This window comes from Adiantum capillus-veneris, chromosome 8 (assembly GCF_014529385.1).
Source record: "Adiantum capillus-veneris isolate H3 chromosome 8, ASM1452938v2, whole genome shotgun sequence".
NCBI lineage: Eukaryota > Viridiplantae > Streptophyta > Polypodiopsida > Polypodiales > Pteridaceae > Adiantum > Adiantum capillus-veneris.
Window position 1 is genome coordinate 114286533 of NC_140938.1, and position 21144 is coordinate 114307676.

The 21144-nt window shown below is 41.1% G+C and overlaps 1 protein-coding gene across 1 annotated transcript; it reads right to left on the reverse strand.

Moving 5' to 3' along the window:
* Positions 1-18021: 18021 nt before the first annotated feature.
* On the reverse strand, positions 18022-20012 carry LOC147452803 (uncharacterized). Its single transcript, XM_086518375.1, has 2 exons — positions 19595-20012; positions 18022-18908 (listed from the first exon to the last, which is right to left on the reverse strand). The coding sequence occupies exons 1-2, from the start codon at positions 20010-20012 to the stop codon at positions 18235-18237; spliced, it is 1092 nt and encodes a 363-aa protein (XP_086374501.1). The 3' UTR covers positions 18022-18234.
* Between the last annotated feature and the right edge of the window lie 1132 nt (positions 20013-21144).

Sequence of the window (21144 nt, forward strand, 5' to 3'; positions counted from 1 at the left end):
TCGTAGGGTAACGTAGGGACTAATGAATATCCTTTATCTTCTCTACCCCATAGTTGAGGACGACTATAATTTGAAGGAAGAGTTAATATCATAATAATCAATATCTAATTCTCCTAAATGATTTTCTCATGTTAAATTGATCATTTAATATGGGGAAGTGCCAGGGGAGAAAAATCTAAAATATTGGTTAAGCTAGTAGACTGGCCACAGTAGGGATCCAAAGGAGAGAAAATAGGGATCCAAAGGGGGGGCCATCTGCAAAAGAGCTATGTGCAACAATGGGCTCAAAAGACCCTAAGGTTCAGCCCATTAAGACTTCCAAAATTCCAAGGTTGTTTCCAAAGGTCAAACATTAGGGGAATTGGATGCTTTGAGTGTGTGCCAAAAAGACTTTGTCAAGACCTACATAGGAGGGGGTGAGCCCAAGAAGTAGGGGATGAGAGAGAAATACGCACACACACTCACAAGATTCATTTGTACACAAGGGGAAAGAGGGACACATGTCAGCTCTATAGGCCAGATGCCCAGAAAGGTGTACTCAAACCCTATTGGATGGCCATGGAGATGGATCAACGAGAATTAGGCTAGAGTAAATCTAGTTTAATTAATTTAAAAACACTTAATAAAAGAACCAATAAGAATTAATCTCTCTAGAAAACTATTGGATAGTCTCCCAAGGGGACCAATGAGCATTCAACAGCCCAATGGCTTGCCTGATTCCTATTGGCCAGGAGGCAAAGCGATCCAATGAGAGTTTAGTTGCATTTATTAATTACGTAAATCTCTCATAAAAGGGAAAAGGAGGACACATGTCAGAAGGCTATCACTTATGCTGCTTAATTTCCATTGTCTAGGCCTAGGGAGGTTCAATAGGGCTGTAGCATGAGCATTTAACAAGGGGGGTCGACCAAGAGAGAGAGGGGGATGATTTTTGCAAGCCATTATCACACACACACTCACACAATCTCATGGGTGAAGCAAAGAAGACTCTCTCTCCTTCTCAAGCTTTAATGGAAAGCTTACCACCTACTCCAAGCTTGTTAGAAGGCATGCCTACACCAACAACTCTTGGATTTGTGATGCAAATCCAACCAGAGCCAAGCTTCACTACATGCTCGTCTCCTCTACAATGCCAATTACTAAGCTAGGCTATGCTAAAATGAGTGATTATGTGAGGAGATGTACATCTTTCTCGTAAGAATACTCCTTCTTTCTCTCAATCTACTCTCATACCCCGCTAGCTCTCACCATCTTCGAAGGTGTGTGAGGTCTCGGGTCTGAGACCGTGAGGGAATTGATGTTGTATTTGATTAGTGTTTTGCTTAGTGCATGAAGTTTCCATCTTTATTTCACTAGCTAGTATTGAAGGAACACAAAGAATTGTATTGTAAAATGTCTCTCTTGATGGGAGAAACCATAATACAAAGCCTTTTGGAGGGGGGACCGGCTCCATGCAAATCCGGTCCTCAACTGTTGTCAATTGCTTAATTTCTCTCTCTTTTGAAGTATTGCTCATGCTATCTAACTAGGTGTTATGCCTTTTGTTGATCTCTCCACCCAAGCACTCTTGTTATTCTCATTAGGAAGCTATTCTAATGAAATGCTCACTATGTTCATGCTATTTTTCGCTACACACAAGTTACTAGACCATTAAATGTTACAAATATTGTTATAGTGGCATATGCTAGTGGATGTGCAAGTTTAGTGAAAGTGCATGTCATGGCATGACATGCATATAATGTGAAAATCTCTTTAAAACTCACTTTCTATGCCTTTTGGATCAATGCGAGCAATTTTGATTATGTACATAGTGTGCGATGCATGGGAATGGTTGTTGTTGTGTACATATCTTGTTAGCGGGTCGCCACAACGGACGTCTGCAACATAGCTTCTTGGTACTAACATAATGTCAATACTCAGGGAGGTGACTCAAATGGGGCAGGGAGACTCTTTAAGATTACATTAAAAATGAACACTTTCGGGTCAAAATGACCAAAAATTGATCAAAAACGCACAGAAATGGGTCAAAATGGCTCAAATTTCCACATCAATGATGGTTCCATCCTTGTCCAAACTAGGGCCGATGGTCTTATATGAACATAAACTTGCAATTTTAGTGCACTAATCAATTATAAACAGAGGGTTCTTCTATGGTGGTCTAGTGCAGTCCCATCCCACATCTCGTCTATTTTCAAGCATTTGAGGCTCCTAATTAGGGTTTAATAACCACAAAAAGGTGAGTAAAAAATGTGTTTTTAACTTCTTAAGCTTCCATGGTTGTCCGTTGATGGTGAACTGAAGGAGTACTCTCTTGGTTTTTGATTGGAAAATTAGTAGTGTATTTATGTTATTGGGCACAAGGCTATCTAGCTGGTTGAAAGAAAATTGAGTTTTGTGTTGATCTTGTGTTCATTTAAAATTAGAGCTTCCATGAATGAAGTTTAATTATTTTTCTTTGTTTTTCTTCTTAAATTAGGTGTGTTTCTCATCTGCCAAGCTACAAACTCTCACAACAAGAGGTCAAGGACATTCCCACTTGTCTTGCAAACTTCTTAACATATTTCTAGACATATATAATGTGAAAATATTTTTAAAAATAACTTTCTATACCTTTCGGATCAATGGGAGCAGTTGCCATATTGTACATAGTATGTCATGTGTGGGAATAATTGTTGTTGTGTACATACCTTAACGGGGAGTTTTGGCCCTGAATGTAGTGCCATAAGTGGTCTCTAATGTGTGGGAATGATTGTTGTTGTGTACATACCTTGACCGGGAGTTGTGGCCCTGAATGTAGTGCCATAAGTGGTTTCTAATGTAAATGATCCGTATTATGATTTGGAAATGTTGATCGACCTACTGCAACGTGGTCAATCACTTGTCTCGTCTAAAAAGGTCGATTCGAGCAAAAAAAATATCCAAAAATAGCATGTAGACATGTGACTGTGGAAAACATATCCAGATTCCATAAAAAGAAACAAAATGAAGTTTTAAATGAAAAAGGGGATTTGGGAAAAAAATCACTAATCTAGGTATTTTCCCAACTCATATGGCATTTTTAATGTTAAAAACGGGTATTCTTGGGTCAAAAATTACAACTTTTTTGCTAAAAAAATGAAAAAAAATGGGTAGAAAATAACCCAAAATGCCACATCAATGATGATGCCATTGTTGGCCAAGCTAAGGGTGAGCTTATATGAACAAAAACCTCCACTTTAACTGTATTAAATCGATCGTACACTGAGGGTCCTTTTATGGTGGTCTAGTAAAGTCCCATCGTTCATATTTTTGAGCATGTGAGGCTCCTAATTAGGGGTTTAATATCATAAAGAAGATGAATTAAAGTATGTGTGAAAGTCCTTAAGCTTCCATGGATGTGCGTTTATGGTGAATCGAAGAAATACTCTATGGTTTTTTGCTTGGAAAATTGGCATTGTACTTGTACTTAGTTTGATGAAAGAGAATTGAGTTTGTGTTGATCTGTTAGAGTTTGAGAATTGAGAATTGAGAATTTGAGAATTGCTGTTAGAGAGTTTGTCATAGCCTGTCAATTTGAGAGTTTGTATTGAATTTGAGAATTGCTGTTAGAGTTTGTCATAGCCTCTCAATTGATGTGGTTAATGAGGACTTAATGTATGGTATGATAGAGAAAGTGGGGTCTCAAATGAAGGTGACTAGTTGGATAAAACTCCTTCTCGAGAAACAAGTTTGCATGTTCTAGAGTGGTCCTAATTAATGGAAGGCCCTTTCTTCCTATTACCCTACCTAGACATTGGCTATACATGACAAACGGGTGGTAGCTCCTCTTACTATGCCTTCTAGTATGTGGAAAATGTGTTACATTATGCTTGCAAGAGAGGACTTGTCCAACCAAGTAGATGTTTGTGCTTTGAGAATATTAAAGAGCATTGAAGGGTTATGCAAGTTTCTCTTGGAAGACATTATTTGTTGTTATGGATGTGTTGGAAAAATAGTTGTTAATAGGGAATAATTGGATGCTGATGAAGTGAGAGAGTTATTTTAATGGATGGGTATCTAGCTTGCTCTTATCAGTGCTTATAATCCTGAAGATAGTAGCTAAGTTGAAAGAGGACATCCTCCTATCATTAAAGATTTGACTAAGACATGCAAGGGAAAGGTTTGTGAATGTCCAAGACCCTTATGCCTTATGGACTGACCATATTACACATAGCTTAGTGAGTGATTACATGCCTACTAGAATGATGTATGGTCAAAAGCGTGCTACCTTACATACTGACCATACTACACATAGCTTAGTGAGTAATTACATTCCTGCTAAAATTATGTATGGTCAAAAGCCTGTAATGCCAATTGAGGATGTGATTCCAACATGTACTGAACTACATTGGGAAGATGGAATGATTAGGTGAAACCTTCTTGCTTTGAATCCAATTGTGGGAAAAAGGATTAAGTTGTTCAAGAGAAGAGGATAAACTAATGCCTTTGATGCACAAGATAATGAACAAGAGGAAGTTACTCATATTTTGGAAACTGAGGAAAAAAATGAAGATGCAATCTCTGAACATGAAAATTGATATTGGAATATTGTTACAGTGGCATATGCCAACGGATGTGTAAGTTTAGTGGGGATGGATGTCATGGCGTGGCATGCATATAATTGGAAAATGTCTTAAAAACTCACTTTATATTCCTTTTGGATCAATGGGAACAATTTTGATTATGTACATAGTGTGCCATGCGTGGGAATGGTTGTTGCTGTGTACATATCTTAACAAGTGTTTAGTGCCCTAGATGTAACACCATTAAGTGCTTTCCTAGTGTAAACAATCCCTAATATGATTTGGGAATGTTGATGGACCTAATGCAATGTGGTCAGACACTCATCTCAATTAGAAAGTTTGATACAAGTAAAGTATCCAAACATAGCAAGTCGTATGAAAATTCGAATGTGGGGAATTTTTCCATAGATTTAGAGATTATTCCCAACTCATTTGATATTTTTCAGGTTAAAAATGAGGACTTTAGGGATATAATGACCAACATTTGGCGAAAAAAGTGCAAAAAATGGGTCAAAATGGCTAAAAATGCCACATCAATGATGGTTCCATCCTTGCTCAAGTTGGGGGTGTGAGCTTATATGAGCACAAACTTGCACTTTTAGTGCACTAATCAATCATAAACAGAGGGTTCTTCTATGGTGGTCTAGTGCAGTCCCATCCTGCTTGTCTCCTATTTTTGAGCATGTGAGGATCCTAATTAGGATTTAATATCCACAAAAGGTAAGAAAAAAATGTGTGTGGAAGTTCTTAAGCTTCCATGGTTTTGCGTTGATGGTGAATTAAAAGAATACTCTCTTGTTTTTTGATTGGCAAATTGGTAGTGTACTTATGTTATTGGGTACAAGGCTATGTTATTGGGTACTTATGTTATTGGGTAGAAGGCTACCTAGCTGGTTGAAAGAAAATTGAGTTTTGTTTCGATCTTGTGTTCATTTAAGATTATAGCTTCCATGAATCAAGTTTAATTATTTTTCTTTGTTTTTTTTTTTAAATAGGTGTGTTTCTCATTTGCCAAGCTGCTATCTCTCACGACAAGAGGTAAGGGACATTCCCACTTGTCTTGCAAACTTCTTCACATATTTTTGAACGTATATAATGTAATTTTTCAAAAAAAAAAAACTTTCTATACCTTTGGGATCGATGGGAGCAATTGCCATCTTGTACATAGTATGTCATGTGTGAGAATGATTGTTGTTTCGTACATACCTTAACACTAGGTTGGTAATGGGACACTTTTATGTCCTGTGAAGTGACCATTTTCCTTGAATTATGTCAAGAGTTTCAAAATGGATTTTGAGGTGCTATCTATCTAGAAAGTTGTCTCATGAGCTGAAAAAAACTCGACATTTTTTTGGAATATCAATTCCATCTTTAACATTGTCCTTGCACAACATTTCACAACCTAAACTGTGTGAAAAAACGGGTCCTGTTTTTGGCTTTTTTCAACTTTTTGCAACTATACCACTCTAGAATTCATGTTTGTGAGGTCTATACTGCTAGAGAACTATCTTCAGTAGTCCTTAACATGTCCTGCTGCTTCTAGGGAGATATAACTATTAAAGTTGTAAGTTATGACCAAACTACAAAAATTATCAAATCTTGTTTTTTAGCCAATTTTAGCTCTTCTATGATTTTTTTGGTGGATTTCATGATATCCAAATTCATTTTTGATTTTCTATGTCGCATATTGTAACATACAGCTAACATTACTTGAGTTTTGGGGCACCTAATACCCTATTTTGCATAGTACACAACGATGGTTGATTTTTTCAATTATGGAAGAAAACGAAACATTCTAGTATATCAAGTAGAGCTTTTTCAATATTGTTAGTTTCTTCTGACAACTACATGCATTTTGTAGGTAGTAACCATATCTAGTCATAAGGATCAAATTTGGCTAGATATTGAATAGTTTCTATGGGATTCTACAACTCATAATGTTCAACCCAGTTTTTTCATGTTTGCTCATGTTTGCTATATTTAACACTTCATCTTTGTCCCCAAGATTCCCCTTGGTAAGAGATGTATTATTCTTTTGACATGCTCCATGGCTCCTTATGAACATAAAGGACAATAGGGAACTAAGAAAACATGCATATATTATTTGTATTGAACGTGGCTATAGAAACTTTGATGATAGGTTTGCAGAATGGTAAAAATTCAACTTTTTTGTACCTATTTCTTTTGGCAAAACAAAAAATAGTGAGTGAGAAGCAATTATATGTTCTCATCACCAACCCATTGAAGTTAACTAGGGAATTTATCTCAAGTCCTACAAAAATCCCTAATCTTATTTTTATGCAACAAAACGTAAGAAATGACTGTTTTGATGAAAATTCACTGGTCCATCAACTTTGGAGGCTTGGTGTGACCAAAAGATGAGAAATTTTACAAGTTTCTTATTTTTTCCATGTTTAGTAGGCCTTGAACTATAACCTCATGAAAGGATTTTACAAAATGAGTGGATCTACTATGGTTTTGGAGGTTTTTTTCAAAACCCTGAAAGGACACTTTTATGTCCTATTAGGTTACCAACCTAGTGTTAACGGGGAGGGTTGGCCTTGAATGTAGTGCCATAAGTGGTTTCTAATGTAAATGATTTGTATTATGCTTTGGAAATGTTGATGGACCTAATGCAACGAGGTCAATCGCTTGTCTCATCTAAAAAGGTTGATTCGCGCGAAACAATATCCAAAAATAGCAGGTAGAACATGTGATTGTGGAAAACATATCCAGGCGTCTTAAAAAGAAACAAAATGAAGTTTAAAATGAAAAAGGGGATTTGGAAACAAAAGTTCACTAATTTAGGTATTTTGCCCACTTATTGGGCACTTTTAAGGTTAATAACGAGTATCTTTGTGTCAAAAATGATAATTGTTTGGCTAAACAAATGGTCAAAACTGGGTAAACAATGACTCAAATTTCCACATCAATGACGGTGCCATTGTTGGCGAAGCTAGGGGTGAGCTTATATGAATAAAAATCCGCACTTTTAGTGTACTAAATCAATCGTACACCGAGGGTTCTTTTATGGTGGTCTAGCTAAGTCCCATCGTTCTTACCTCATCTTTTCGAACGTGTGAAACTCCTAATTAGGAAAAATATGAACCCTCTAGGGGCCCTTTGGGATTAAGGTTAATTAGAGGCCCAGCCAATGAGAAGAGGGTGGTGGACACACTCTATGCCCTCAAAAATGTAGAGGGACAAAGTAGTCTTACACTTCTTAAATGGGCTCTTACCTAGTGAGAAGGTGGGGTCGGGGGGGTGTGGGCCATATGGAACGTCCAACTTCCCTCCCTTTTGATCTGGTTTTGAAAAAATCCCAAAAAGTTGAAAATTGTCAAAATTTTCAAAACTCAAATTTCATCTTCTTAAAACCCCTCTAAAACTATTTTATGGTCAAAAAAGCATTTTTTGACCTCAAAAAGTCAAAACGTGCACCCAAAAACCCTAAAATTCAAATTTTTTTAAAAACTTTTGAAAAAACTTTTTTTGCTATCCAGAGCTCCCCCAAAAGTAGTTCTTAGGCAAAAAGTGATTTTCTCTCTCTAGAACCCCTTTTCCAACCCCTCCTTGGTTGCAACCATCACACTCATCCTCTACTCCAACACTCTCTCTCTCTACAGCATCTCCATTGCTGCAGTAAGGAAGCTCCTCTCTCCTCCCCTACCACCTTCCATTGCCACACCAAGCAAAGGTTATCCACCTTCTCCTCCCATTGCCACACCAAGCAAGGGTTATCCACCTTCTCCTCCCATTGCCACAAGGGTTAACCACCTTCTCATATCACTTTATCCCACCTACATTGTAGCAACAAGCAAGGTCCTTCTCCTCCTCCTAGTTTTCTTTGCTCAACCATGTCCAACTCTACTTGCATGGTTGCATGCCAGAACTTGCATGCTAGAACACTAGAGGTGTAGATGATGAGTGGGTGCCACAAGAGTTCACCAAAGGTGCTTGGGTATACATGCAACCATCTGCTATTGGACCTCATCGTGTGCGGAATGGTGCAAAGTTGGATCTTCATTGGAAAGGAAAGCTCCTTGGCTTCAAGAACCGCAAAGACAAGGGGACCGTAGGGCCATTGTGCAATATGTTTTCTCAATGTCAACCATGCATTTGCAACAACCACCCATCGATTTCCAACACATTGTAAGTACATGTTTTGAGAATACAAAGCTAGGTGTGAAATCACAGTGTAATGTTATTATGGATTCATACTTAAGATTTGTCATGCATTTATAGTCATATTTCTATCCACGTTGGTGGAGGAGCATCCACTACATAGTCTCTCCGGCACATTCAATGCTATACATGCGGATATTGGAGTAATAATGTTCCCACATCTTTGCCCAACCAAACTGGTTCAAAGAAGGATTTTCTTCTATTCTCACTCCTATATTGTCCCTACTTCTACACAAGCGTTTGGAACGCTTGAACCCATCAAAGTAACTTCCTTATTAAGTATGGAGTGGCCGGTGCCAGATTTGTGGTTGGTAGCACAAAACTCTTTGAAATACTCTAAAGCTTCTAGTTCTGTGGGCTTGAGTTGGTGTTTTCCTATTCATTGTTTTGTGCACATTTTTACAGAGTTTGGATTTGTGGAGACTACCACAATGCTTGAATGTAAAGATGCGCATTACGAGGAATTAGGAAGGCTTTTAGAAGAGGATTTGGGTTTTGTGGAGGGCATGCACAACGGGGACCGGTACCGTTGTAAGGTTGGAGCTTCAAGTATTGGAATGCGCTATTTGAAATCCCGTACCTCCTTGTACATACGATTTCACTATCATCGTTGGATATGCAAGCTTGGAGTGTGGACTCCCTTACAGAGTGTAGACGGTGCTATTGCAAGCTTTGACATTGCAGTGAAGATGCCCAACGATGCTTTGGAGGCAGTCCAAGTGAACAAGCATTGGACTCTCAGTAATGTTCGAGAACATTTGGTTATTATGGGTTTTGAGGCCCTTCAACAAGCACAATTTCGTTTACAAGTTCACAAGGTGAGAATCCTTCCACCACATTTTCAATACATCATGGTTTGTCGATCATTGGATGCTTATTGTAATGAATGTCCGCAGATTGGGAAGAGAATGGAAGACAAATTGAAGGTCGAGGAGGACTGGGGGATGGATGGAACTATGCTATCAATCTTATAACTTTGTAACTCTTGCAATTTTCAAACTGATCCCCGCTATAATCAACAAACAAATCATGCCTTTGAATATAATTTTTTGCATTGGAATGAGAAATCATTTTTTGGTGAAAGTGCCTTTTTTTTAATGTCTTAAAAGAAGGGTCCATTATAAAAGGGGGGCCACCTAACTCATTCACTATTTTCACTTTTGCAACTCTTGAGCTCCTCCACTCTCTATCTACACCCCAGGCTAGAGATGGATGCTTCCACAGCCTCTGCATCTGCAGCCACATCCACCTCTTTGTCACGCTTCATCCTCTTCCTCGAGGACACCAAATACAAAGGGAAGTTGGACCTCCACACCTTTTTTACTCCTCTCCTGACCTTGATGCCACAATTGCCCTTCACATGGATGCATTTGCCGAGATTTTTGCGTTCATAGAGGAGCACATCATAAAATATTCTGTATCTATCCCCCCACATGTAGGGATCTGGGTGCCTTGCGATCTTTTGCGCTATATACACAAAGGTGATCGCCCAGGGGTGTCAGCACTCAAGAAGCGCAAGTTGGGGGTGGAGTAACTTTCTTGGCTCGCAAAATTTATCTTCTTGGTGAGCGAGGAGCCTGATTTGGAGGAGCTCCGCTTACCACACCTTCAGGTTGGGTCCTTTATCAAGGACACCAAGGAGCAACAGGTTATCCCAATGAACCCTGCAGCGGAAGGAAAGGCACACCGGCTCGAGTACCCTAGGGGTCTTGAGGAAGTGTCTGAGAAATCCATAGTTGCGGCTGGCCCTAGTGACACTCCAATGCCACTACCACTGACAGATGTGGCTATCTCAGAGGTAGAAATCAACCGCTTCTCCTCAGTGTTAGTGGATGGGGAGGAGTATGTGTTCCTGCATGATTTGGAGAAAGCATTTGGCCTGTGCATGGATGAATGCTTGAGCGTGCTATGAAACAGCACCAAATGTCCCTTAGACAATATGCCAGATGCCCTAAAAAGAAAGCTCTTGCCAGAAGGGGACTCTGTTGCTGACACTATTGCAGTTGTATGTGCGGAGGTCCTGGGAGCAGAGCAGTTTCACGTGGATGATGAAGAATTCCAAGCCACGCAAGCCAAGGTTGAGGCTGCTAGGATGTCTATGCCATTATGCAACCTCCCATTTGGTGATCCAAAGCTCATATCTGTGGTGCATAGGCCCGCATTGACTTGGATGCAAAGGGAAACAGGGAGGAGGACGACAAGGAGCAGGAGGTAAACTGTATCCTAATTTTCATGTTACTATTTTATCCTTCATTGTGTTTTTTCTCAACCTTCATCGGTTTATGAAAGGATGTCGTGGAGGTTGATGATTTTGCTGCAAGGACGGGTGGCAAGCGGACGGGCTTTGGACCTCAAGCTTCCCTTGCGCATTACCTAGGACAACTCCCCCCTGGCGATGTGGCCATTATCCATAATGAATTTACTCCCCAAGACGATTTTATGACGTGGTCGTTAAAAGCTTTGAGTAAGTTTTTGTGTTTGAGCACCATTGCTCAAACTACGCATCAAGTGTTCCTAGTGCGTAGATCCCTTGTATGCACAGCGTTTGGCACTGGCTTTCGTGGTAAAGTGCTTGCCTAGATAGGGATACATGCTTCCATTGGCTCAACTGACCCAAAGGCCATAGCGTAGTCCCTCTTGACTGGGGAGTTGCCTTACACGCAAAATAGGCGCCAAGAAATGGTCAAAAAAATTATGAACTCCTCAGATACATGATGTAAAATCACTGTTTTGGAAGTAATAAAAAATATTTGAAATTGTCTCTCTATCTTGCAAATTCTTTTGAATGTGATTTGTGAATCTTGAAAATTGTTTCAATTGGTGATATGAAAATTGTTTTGATTGGTGAATTTGTAATTTCAAGTTCTGTATGTAATTTCAGTCAATTTCAGTAAATTAAGGTATTTTATGTTCCCTAGGGGGTAGATAAGCCTACCAAGGGCCAAAAAAAGCCTGGCCACAAGGGTGCGCAAATGGCCCATCCATCAGTTTTGGATGGGCCATTTGCGCGCCCTTGTGGCCAAGATTTACTTTTCCCCTGGTAGGCTTATCTACCCCCTAGGATACTTACAAAGCACAAATTTATTGAAATGAATTGGTTTTGCATCATTAATTAAGATGCACCCTTTTACGGCAATTCCAGCATATGTTCACACTCAAGGACACTAGAAAAGGTGAAATCAATTATGAAATGAAGTTTCCAGCACACTATCACCTGCTTTAGCTCTACCTAGTACACCCCTGCACCAAAAAGTCCGATTACATTGGACATTTGAAAAATCCAAATTAATGTTGCATAGAAAATTGGTTTCACAATATGTTTTTTTTTTTATATCCTATAGGGAATTCAAAGCTTGAAATGGCCAAAAAAGGGTGTCCACAAGGATCCATGTAAAATAATGTTGCAAAACCAATAGGTTTTAGTAAATTTGTGCTTTTTAAGTACCCTTGGGGGTAGATAAGCCTATAAGGGGCAAAAAAAAGCCTGGCCACAAGGGCACGCAAATGGCCCATCCAAAACTGATGGATGGGCCATTTGCGTGCCCTTGTGGCCAGGATTTTTTTTGCCCCTTATAGGCTTATCTACCCCCAAGGGTACTTAAAAAGCACAAATTTACTGAAATTGATTGAAATTACATACATTACAAAGATAATAGACACAGTAGACACAACTGTTGATCATATTGTCATTGGAAAGTCAAATCATTACAAAGATAAGGGTGTGCAATACAAAAAGAAGGGTAACTTCGGCTAATGCTCAAAGTCTGGTCGCAATCGACGTGCAAGCTGCATATCTTTTGGGCTGTATTGTCACTCGCTTTGCATGTATGGCGCATAGGTTGGTATCTTCCAACACCGAAATGATGTGGGCCTCTGCAACTTCTTGAATAGCCTCTAGGGCTATTGCTTGCATTCTATACTGATTTCCATAGCTTTGAAGCACCTCCTTCACAGTGCGACCAAAGGGGGTGCGTTGAATCAAAAGCTCCATCGTCTTCTGGTAGTGGCGGATTTCTACAAATGCCCTTGCTATTTTTCAGCGCCGTTGCGGTTGTCTTGGGGGCACTTGCACATTTGCTGGCGGGCGGCGTTTAGGCTTCTTGAAAAACTTAGACTTGCGCCTGTTTACATGCTTAGGGGCTGGTTCTACAGCCTCTTCTGATTCTTCCTCTTCCCTTGGCTGCCGATCTTGTGGTGTGGGGAGAGCTCCCTGGCCTTGAGTCAATGTATTCCCCCCAATGGCCACCCGGTGTGTGTGCGGTATTTTATCTCGCAGCCATGGTAGCTCACTCTCTGATTCAGTGTCTGTATGGACCACCCGAGTCCTGGATGGTCCTGCTTGTGATTAGTGGAGCGAGGGTTGCTCCCTATCAGACTCTGTTGTTTGCTGGCTCTCTTCTTCTCTCCAGCGCTGGGCATGTTGCTTCATTCTCCTTCTAGGTGTTATATCTTGAGGAGGTGGAGATTCAACAGTCCTCGATGACTCTCGTGCCCTACCACCATGCCCACTACCAGATGAGTTCTTAGAACGGCCAGGCGTTTGTGGACGTTTTCTTGTGCCTTTAAGCCATGACGGCTTCTCACATCGTTGGAGGGTGTTTTTGTTGGCAGGCGGATGCTCTTTCATGGTTTGTTTGGTGCGCCCCATTTTGTTGGTAGGAGCTCACCTGTTCTTAAGAAATGAGTGGTTTATGGGAGCATGCAATATTTATAAGGGCCCTGTTCATAGTAAAAATTTATTAAAATAAAAAGTATTATTTTTTAAATAAACATGTCGCTAAGAGTTGGACCCTGCGTTCACGTTTAGTGACTTGCGCAGTATCCACTTTGATCCTTGTCGCACTCTGCATCGCCGCCATGCAGCATGCTTGGTGGGACCTTGCGACATTTGCCACTTGTTGCTATGCTCTTGACGACTCCATTTCCGCACTTCAATAGCAATCTTGGATTGTCGTGCACGCTCCATTGTGAGCTTACGAGCAAATGTTGTGCGAAAAAACCAATTGAACATCTCCTCCAAATAATTGGATTGCACCATTCCACCACCATGTCGAGTATTTTTGAAGTACACTCCCCTTGCTCGATAATGGGACTCCTCCATGCCTTGAGTGCTAAAAATTTCAAGCGATCCATACTTGTGCATAAAAAATGCACCATGCGCAAACAAGATATGTTGTTCACATGAGTAAGCGATCCACATTATTAAATAAAAACAATCCTTGTAATGAATACACCATGTAAAATGACTTACCATGTAATGTGTTATGTTATTTTCACCTCAAGAAAGGGTGAAGACCTTGGTAAAATCCGCCAAGGCTTCTTGAAATGATTGGCGTTGTTCTTCTGTTGTGCTGTTAAGGCCCATAAGCTTGACCATTTTATCAAAATGTGCCCAAACTTGCTTGCGCTTGTTTGCAAGCTCGCCATTTGAATCATTGTCGGTAGTAGCTTTGCATAACTCCTTCCAAAGCTCCCAAAGGTTACCTGCCTGCTGGTTGGAGCTGTTTTGAGCATCATATTGACTTGGCTTTCCGTGGGAAACTTTATTCAAAAAGTGTCTAGCTTTTTGTCCACTCATTGACACTTGTTGAGCAATTTCATGGGCCTCCCCTATGTTCTTTGCAGCAACGATAGACACATTTCCACCGTGACAGCCAATGGAATTCAAGAGTACCTCCACTCTTTCAATCGCTTCCTGGGACTTTTCCAACGGTTTCATTGTGAAAGCATAGTCAATGTGGAGCTTCAATAGCCTATAAAAAATACGCATGAATGCGTGTAATGTACAAAAATGTACATTCGATAGAGGAAATCAAAAGATTGGATTCCAAGCATGGTCCTTTTGATCATGGTCTGAGGCATTGAGCATGGGACATCTCAGAATAGACGCTTCCCATTCTCTACCTTCATCTCTGGCATCACGAAAATCTAACCCTTGTTCTCCATGCCCTTGCCATGGAAGCATGGAACAGGCCTTTGAAGTGCTCTTATGTGATTTTTGTCCATTAGGTTTGTACCCTCGAGTGCAAAATGGACAAGGCATGAGAGAACAAGCCCCTTATTTGCAGCCAAGCAAACACTTTATGGTCTTCAAATCCCCACCTAAGTGCCACTCCACATCATAACTACCAAAACCCTCAATCTCCAACTTCTGACCTGCAATTTGGAAGTGTATTACTTCTGTGATCCATGGAGTTCTCTCAAAAATCCATGAAAGTACTCCATTGGTCTCTTTGGGCACCTCAATAGCACCCAACCACCAAATGTCTTTCTCTGATTGCACGCTAAAAGATGGGGTGGGAGATGGTTCGACTGAATCCCTTCGCTTGGTTTTCAGAAGGGCCTCGTTCATTAGAGTGACACTTAGCCTCTCTAACCTTCGGCCTTTCACTATTTGACACTCATGGAGTTTCAGCACAAAAGCGACTTTTGTGCCAAGCACTACAAAATAAATAGTGCTAAGACCTTAAACTTCAGAGTCTATGATAAGAATAATACCAAAGAAAAAAGTAAAGTGTGTCACCTTCTTCAGGTAACTCGTAAAATCTGAGCATGGCTTCTTGAAGCCTTCTAAGATCCACGAAAATATTGTTCCACATTGTGTAAGGAAAGCCCTTCTCCGAAGGTCTTATGGATTGTTTCTTACCTTCTCTCCTTGTCTTTGTTGCGCACGAAGCATAAAGGGAAGTTGGCATTGTGTCCTTAATGTGTAGGTATGTCCCAATGCGGGAGAACACATCTTCGTTTGTGGCCTTCTTTGAGAGCTTGACCTTGTGAGGAACGAGAAATAGGTTTCCCACAATGCCATGTTCTTTGAGGGCATCCTTTAGGAGTTGGAAAATAGCCTGATAGGCTTTGGTGCTGATTCAAGCCTCATCACAAGCTTGTTGAATGTCATCATCACTAACCACATTTCTTAATTTACGCATAAGGTCCTTGGTGACTGCATCCTTAATGTGCTTACCTCCAGGTGATTGTAAGATAGAAATCACATCCTGGGTATTGAGACAACTAGTGAGAAGGTTCACTCGATCATCTTGGCTTGTTCCACCGCATGCCTCCTAGATGAAGTTTCTAGCAACAAATAAACATAAATGTTAGAAAATAGTGTGAAGTAAGAATACATCATGCAAGTAAAGACCAAATCACCTTGTGGCTGTAACTCGTCGTTTGCGTGCTCCTCCCGAATGTGCAAGAGTTTCAATGGATAAATACGTGCATTTGCGTTCCCTTGCACCAAGGGGTGTTTCTTTCAAGTATGTGATGGTGTTGGTAAGCTTCTGGATGTGGGCCTAGGATCTGCTTGAAAGAGGAGATTTTTTCAGTAAATATTTTGTGATATAGATAATTTCTGTTTTTTTTTTTGGTGAAGCATTTTTTACAACACTGTTCATTATTAGCTAGCCATTTGTCAAGCCTTTGAAAGATGTTCTTTCACTTGGCTAGGTCTTTTATATACACAAAGCAAACTCCAAAATCTCACTCGAGATGATGCCAAACAAGTCTCTTTGGCCAAGGGTGTATGAGGAAACTCTTTTATATGAGTGACTGCAAAAAGCAATTCTTCAGAAAGCCTAGATACAAGAGGAACTGAAAAACTTTGAACGCATTTCCCATGTAGTAGGAATATCCTTGAAATAAGGGAGCTACCAATGCCAATTGATCATGGGTGAAAGTGAAAAAAACATATGTCAAAATTATGCTTCTCAATTGATGCGGTTAACGACGAGGACTTAATTATGGTATGATAGAGAAAGTGGGTTCTCAAATGAGGGTGACTAGTTGCATAAAATTCCTTCGCGGGAAACAAATTTGCATGTTCTAGAGTGGTCCTAATGAAAGGAAGGCCCTTTCTTCCTATCACCATTTTTCGAATTTGCCTGAGTGGTATGGATATGGCGTTTATTGTAGGCACTAATTGTCTATTATGCTTCGTAGTAGGTGGTCAAACACAGCTGGGACATGTTACTAGTCTAAAACTAAGTGGCAAGCAATCTCTTGGCCCAGGTTCTATTGGTGACACTTGGGGTTTGATTTCTAAAACCGAATAGAGTGTCAATATGTTGCAATATATTTTTCCCTTACTTAAATGTATGTTGAGACTATCACGGACAAAGGGGATCACATCCACACATTACTAGGAGAGATCGAGCTCCTAAATACTTCTCCACTCTCTAGTGTCGATCAATCCTTCAATATCTGACAAGCCCTAAAGCATTCGAGGTGGTTCACATGATGAAGTGTGGGTGTGCAGGCTAGAGGAGGAATGGTGACGATACAACTGATGCAAGTGTGCGTGGGAAATAGATGGGAGGGATCACAATGTGGTGGCGCATGGCGTGGCACTCTCGAGTGTTTGTTGGTGTGAACTCAACCCAAGTAGCTCCACTTATATGCAATGAAGAATGAAGGAAAGAAGTGGCATTAAGACAGGTGGCGAAGTGCCTGCGACTTAAACCTACGTCGCCACCTGGCCTTACAAAGGTGACGATGAGGGGCGCAAAAAGCGGGCCTCTGACACCATTGGTCGGCGGTATAAGAACGGTAAAACGCTCGGCTCGAATGGAGGGCGCGCGGGTTGAATCCCTGTGTCCCGTGCTAGCCACCCTCCCTGGTCCGATCCTCTAGGCCATGCTCGAGGAGTCGGAGTCCAGTTGGTACTGCCCTGTCCCCTCTGGGCGCGCTCACGGGCAGGGACTTCCCCCCACGCAGGGTGTTGAAAATTAACCCCCTTTCTTTTTCTGCGTGCAAAACAGATCAGCATATCAGAGAGACGATTCGATATTGGAGCTTGGTCGAAGAATGGCATTTGACCATGCAGTGCCACGATCAATTGGAGGCCGCGTGTAATTATGATGCAACAATCAATTGGGCATGTGTGGATATTGCTTCAAGGCTCAAGGAGTTGGAGGCTCTTCAGGGTGCTAGAAGCCATGTAGACAGGCAAAGCTTTGCTTTGCAGCAGGCAAACATTACCACAAGAAGTTTTGGACAAATTCTGACAATATTTCCCACAATGTGACTTACCTCAACGTCATGAGCTTCTGTTCGAGAGGTGGTGCATACCTAGCTAGGTACGATTGGGGGCAGGGGACTGCCGGCCCGGTGGGGAGGCCGGTGGTCCCGTGCCCCCAGTCGTACCTAGCTAGGTATGCGGTGCCTCTCGAGCAGAAGCTCATGATGTTATGCATCGTATGAAAAACACTGAGAAAGACTCCGTTTTCCTACATGAGAAAATTTCTAAATCTTCTTGTGCATATTAATAAACATGTTTTGCGTATTAAAGACAACCATAGAATAATAATATTTTTTTGTTATGAGTATTGACTCTCGCTTGAATAGTAGGGGTTCTTACAAAGAATTAAATGGAACTTATTTTCTTGTGCATAATGTGAGGAACAGCAAGAGGGATTTCCAAGAGAATGTGGAAGTACAAAAAGGCTGATTTCTAAGGCAAGGGGGCAATATTAGTGGAGGAACAATTAGGGGAGTCTTAAGGTTAGGAGGATCAAGGGGTTAGAATTGGAGCTAATGGGGGCAATGGAACTGTTGGAAGATTGTTGTTGGGAGTTGTGGGAGTCAATGGAATTGGTGGAAGGGGAAGTTCAGGAACCAGTGGAGGTAGGTCGGTAAGGGGTGCAGAAGGAGTTAGAGGATTTTCCGGTGTTTTTGGAGTTAATGGGATGGGTGGGAGTGAAGGAAGGTCCAAACCATTGGGAAAGCTTGAAGATTCACTTGCAAGAGGAGTGTTAGAAGATGGAAATGGGAAGGAGAAACTTTGAAATGGAGTAAGCTCTTGGACAAAAGAATCATCCTTGGAATGGATCTTCTTTGATGGAAAGCTTGTGCTTGTATTGCAAAAGCTTGGAAGAAAATTGGGTTGCAAGCTTAGCCAACCGGAGGAGTAAGTCGATGGATTCTTTTCTTTCGGATAGATTGTTAGAATCGGCGACAATACTCTTGACGAGTAGAGTGTTTGTTGGCTACATCCTTTGAATGGGCTACTTTTAAGCTCCACCTTGCACCCTCTCAAATTCTGGGGCTTGGAAAAGGGGAGGTCAAAGGCAAAGGCTCCATGTTGGTCAGTAGTTGTCTTTGTAACAAAGAGGGTGCTCTTGGTGTGGTTGTTTGGGCTCTTGGTGTGCTTCTTTGGTCGCTTGCATGTCAATGTGATGGATGCACCTACCAAGAAAATTGAGCAAAACTATTAGCTTCGCACACGTTGTCTTTGTAAAATAAATTTTTTGAGCAAAAGCTTGCTCTTTCTCTGTCTCTCTCGTAAGAGGTCCGGGCATGTATGTTTTCTTGATCCCATAGGTCATATTTGACCTCTGAAGACGATAATGAAATCTCTCTCTCTCTCTCTCTCTCTCTCTCTCTCTCTCTCTATATATATATATATATATATATATTTATATATATATATATATGTGTGTGTGTGTGTGTGTGTGTGTGTGTGTGTGTGTGCGCACGCGTGTTAATGAGTAGAGATCGTGTGTTTACTTCCAGTTATGTTTGGTCGCCATTTTGTGTCACAAGAAGTTTTGGACAAATTCTCACAATAATATTGCACATTGTGACTTACCTCAACATCATGAGCTTCTGTGAGGGAGGTACCGCATACCTAGCTAGGTACGATTGGGGGCAGCGGAACGCCCCCCACGCAGGGCCGGGGGTCCCCTGCTCCCAATCTTACCTAGCTAGGTATGCGGTGCCTCTCGAGCAGAAGCTTATAATGTTATTCATTGTATGAAAAACAATGGAAAAGACACTATTTTCCTACATGAGAAAATTTCTAAATCTTCTCTTGTCTGTGTGTGTGTGTGTGTGCGTGAGAGAGAGAGAGAGAGAGAGAGAGAGAGACTCACCGTAGATGGGCAGGGAATAGAAGGAGGGGCGGTTTTGTTGGCAGGAATCGCACAAGGCAGTGCCTCGCACTTTGATGCTGCTGCGGGCCTGCACCCTGCAAGGAAAGTGGAGGGTGATGACGAGCAGCACAAGAAGAAGAAGAGTAGGGAGATATAGCAGAGGAAGCGGAGGACGCTGGGAAGAAGCCATTTGCAGGGTCTGCTGCGGGGTTTCGACTCCTGCAGCGGCAGCATAATATAGGGTGATGAGCGAGAGAGGCTGCTGACTGCACGGCTTCAAAAGCCTGCTGGTCAGGGACTCTCGTGAACTCTTGGATACGTGCATTGAAAGAAGAGGCGGACGTGTGGCACCAATATGTGAGGCTTGAGCTCTAAGCTTGTCGGCCAGGTCTTGTGGCTTGAGCATGCTTGCATACATGGCTCTCCATTCTCTATGGTGAGCAACCTCGTGAAAACAAAAACAAAGATGAAAAGTCACAATGCCCTACATAAGCCAGTGGTCACTTGATGCATAGTTATCATTTATTTTTCGAAATAATTGTGCCTAATTGATGGTGAGTGGGTCACATTATATGAATCAGTTACTTTGTCTTTGTCTTGTATCCAACTATGCAAATCTTTTTGCAAGTATACCGATTTTGGCATAGTTGCATCTGTAACATATTGCTAATGTGTGTGACCTCATCCTAAGAGGTCGAGGAAGAGTGTGTGTGTTCCACTGCTCAATATATCCTTGTTTGTAAAGATTGGAAAACAAATGTCAAATATTTGTCACGTGACATATAAAAGACAACGCTTAGTCAATGCCTATTATATTTCAAACAGGAAGAAAAGAAGTTTGTCATCATTCACTTGCCATGTGCCACTAACTGACAAGGTTTAATTTAACGGTGTCCAATTGCTCCCAAGAGTAGTTCAATGGCTTACTAAGGCCTAATGTAGGCCAACAAAATGGTCGTTTACAATACCAGCTTTGAGTGTTTTTTTGGCAATTCAAACTTCTTGATCGATGCATAATGGCAAGTGTAGTAGATGTCAAGTGTAGTAGATGTCATCTTCACTTGGAAGATTGCCCTCACTTATGGTTTAACTGTCAGGCAGATAAGGGAGTCATCCTTCTCCTTCAAAAGGCTCTCCTCCATTCTACCCTCAAAACCATTGATTATAGGGACCTGCTATTGGGCAATTGTAAAGAATTGGACATACCATTATGGAACATTTGGAGAGGGTATATACTGTGGCATATATGGATCCAGAGAAATGCCTCAGTCTTCCAACAACCTCTTTCTTCTCCCTTATGTCTTTTCAGTAGGGATCTGTTTCATGCAATGAACCAACTGCGTAATAGAGTTGTATACGTCTTTATGGTGAATGAATCTGTCTCTTCTATCCAAAGAAAATGTAAGTGGCAACAATGGCTTAAAATTGTACCATGTTTCTATCAGATTTAGAATGAAAGAGGCCCTCACTCTTTGCCTATTGTATTGGGGCTAACCCACCCCCTACTTGTGGGTTCTATGTATCTTTTTCCCTTCTTGTTTAATCAAATT

Bases quoted from the DNA above. Each gene is read 5' to 3' on its own strand.
- LOC147452803 (XM_086518375.1), bottom strand. From the start codon at position 20,012: ATGTATGCAAGCATGCTCAAGCCACAAGACCTGGCCGACAAGCTTAGA. The intron at 18,909-19,594 runs GTGAGTCTCTCT...TTTTCTTGGTAG, and splicing joins CTATTCCCTGCCCATCTACG to GTGCATCCATCACATTGACA.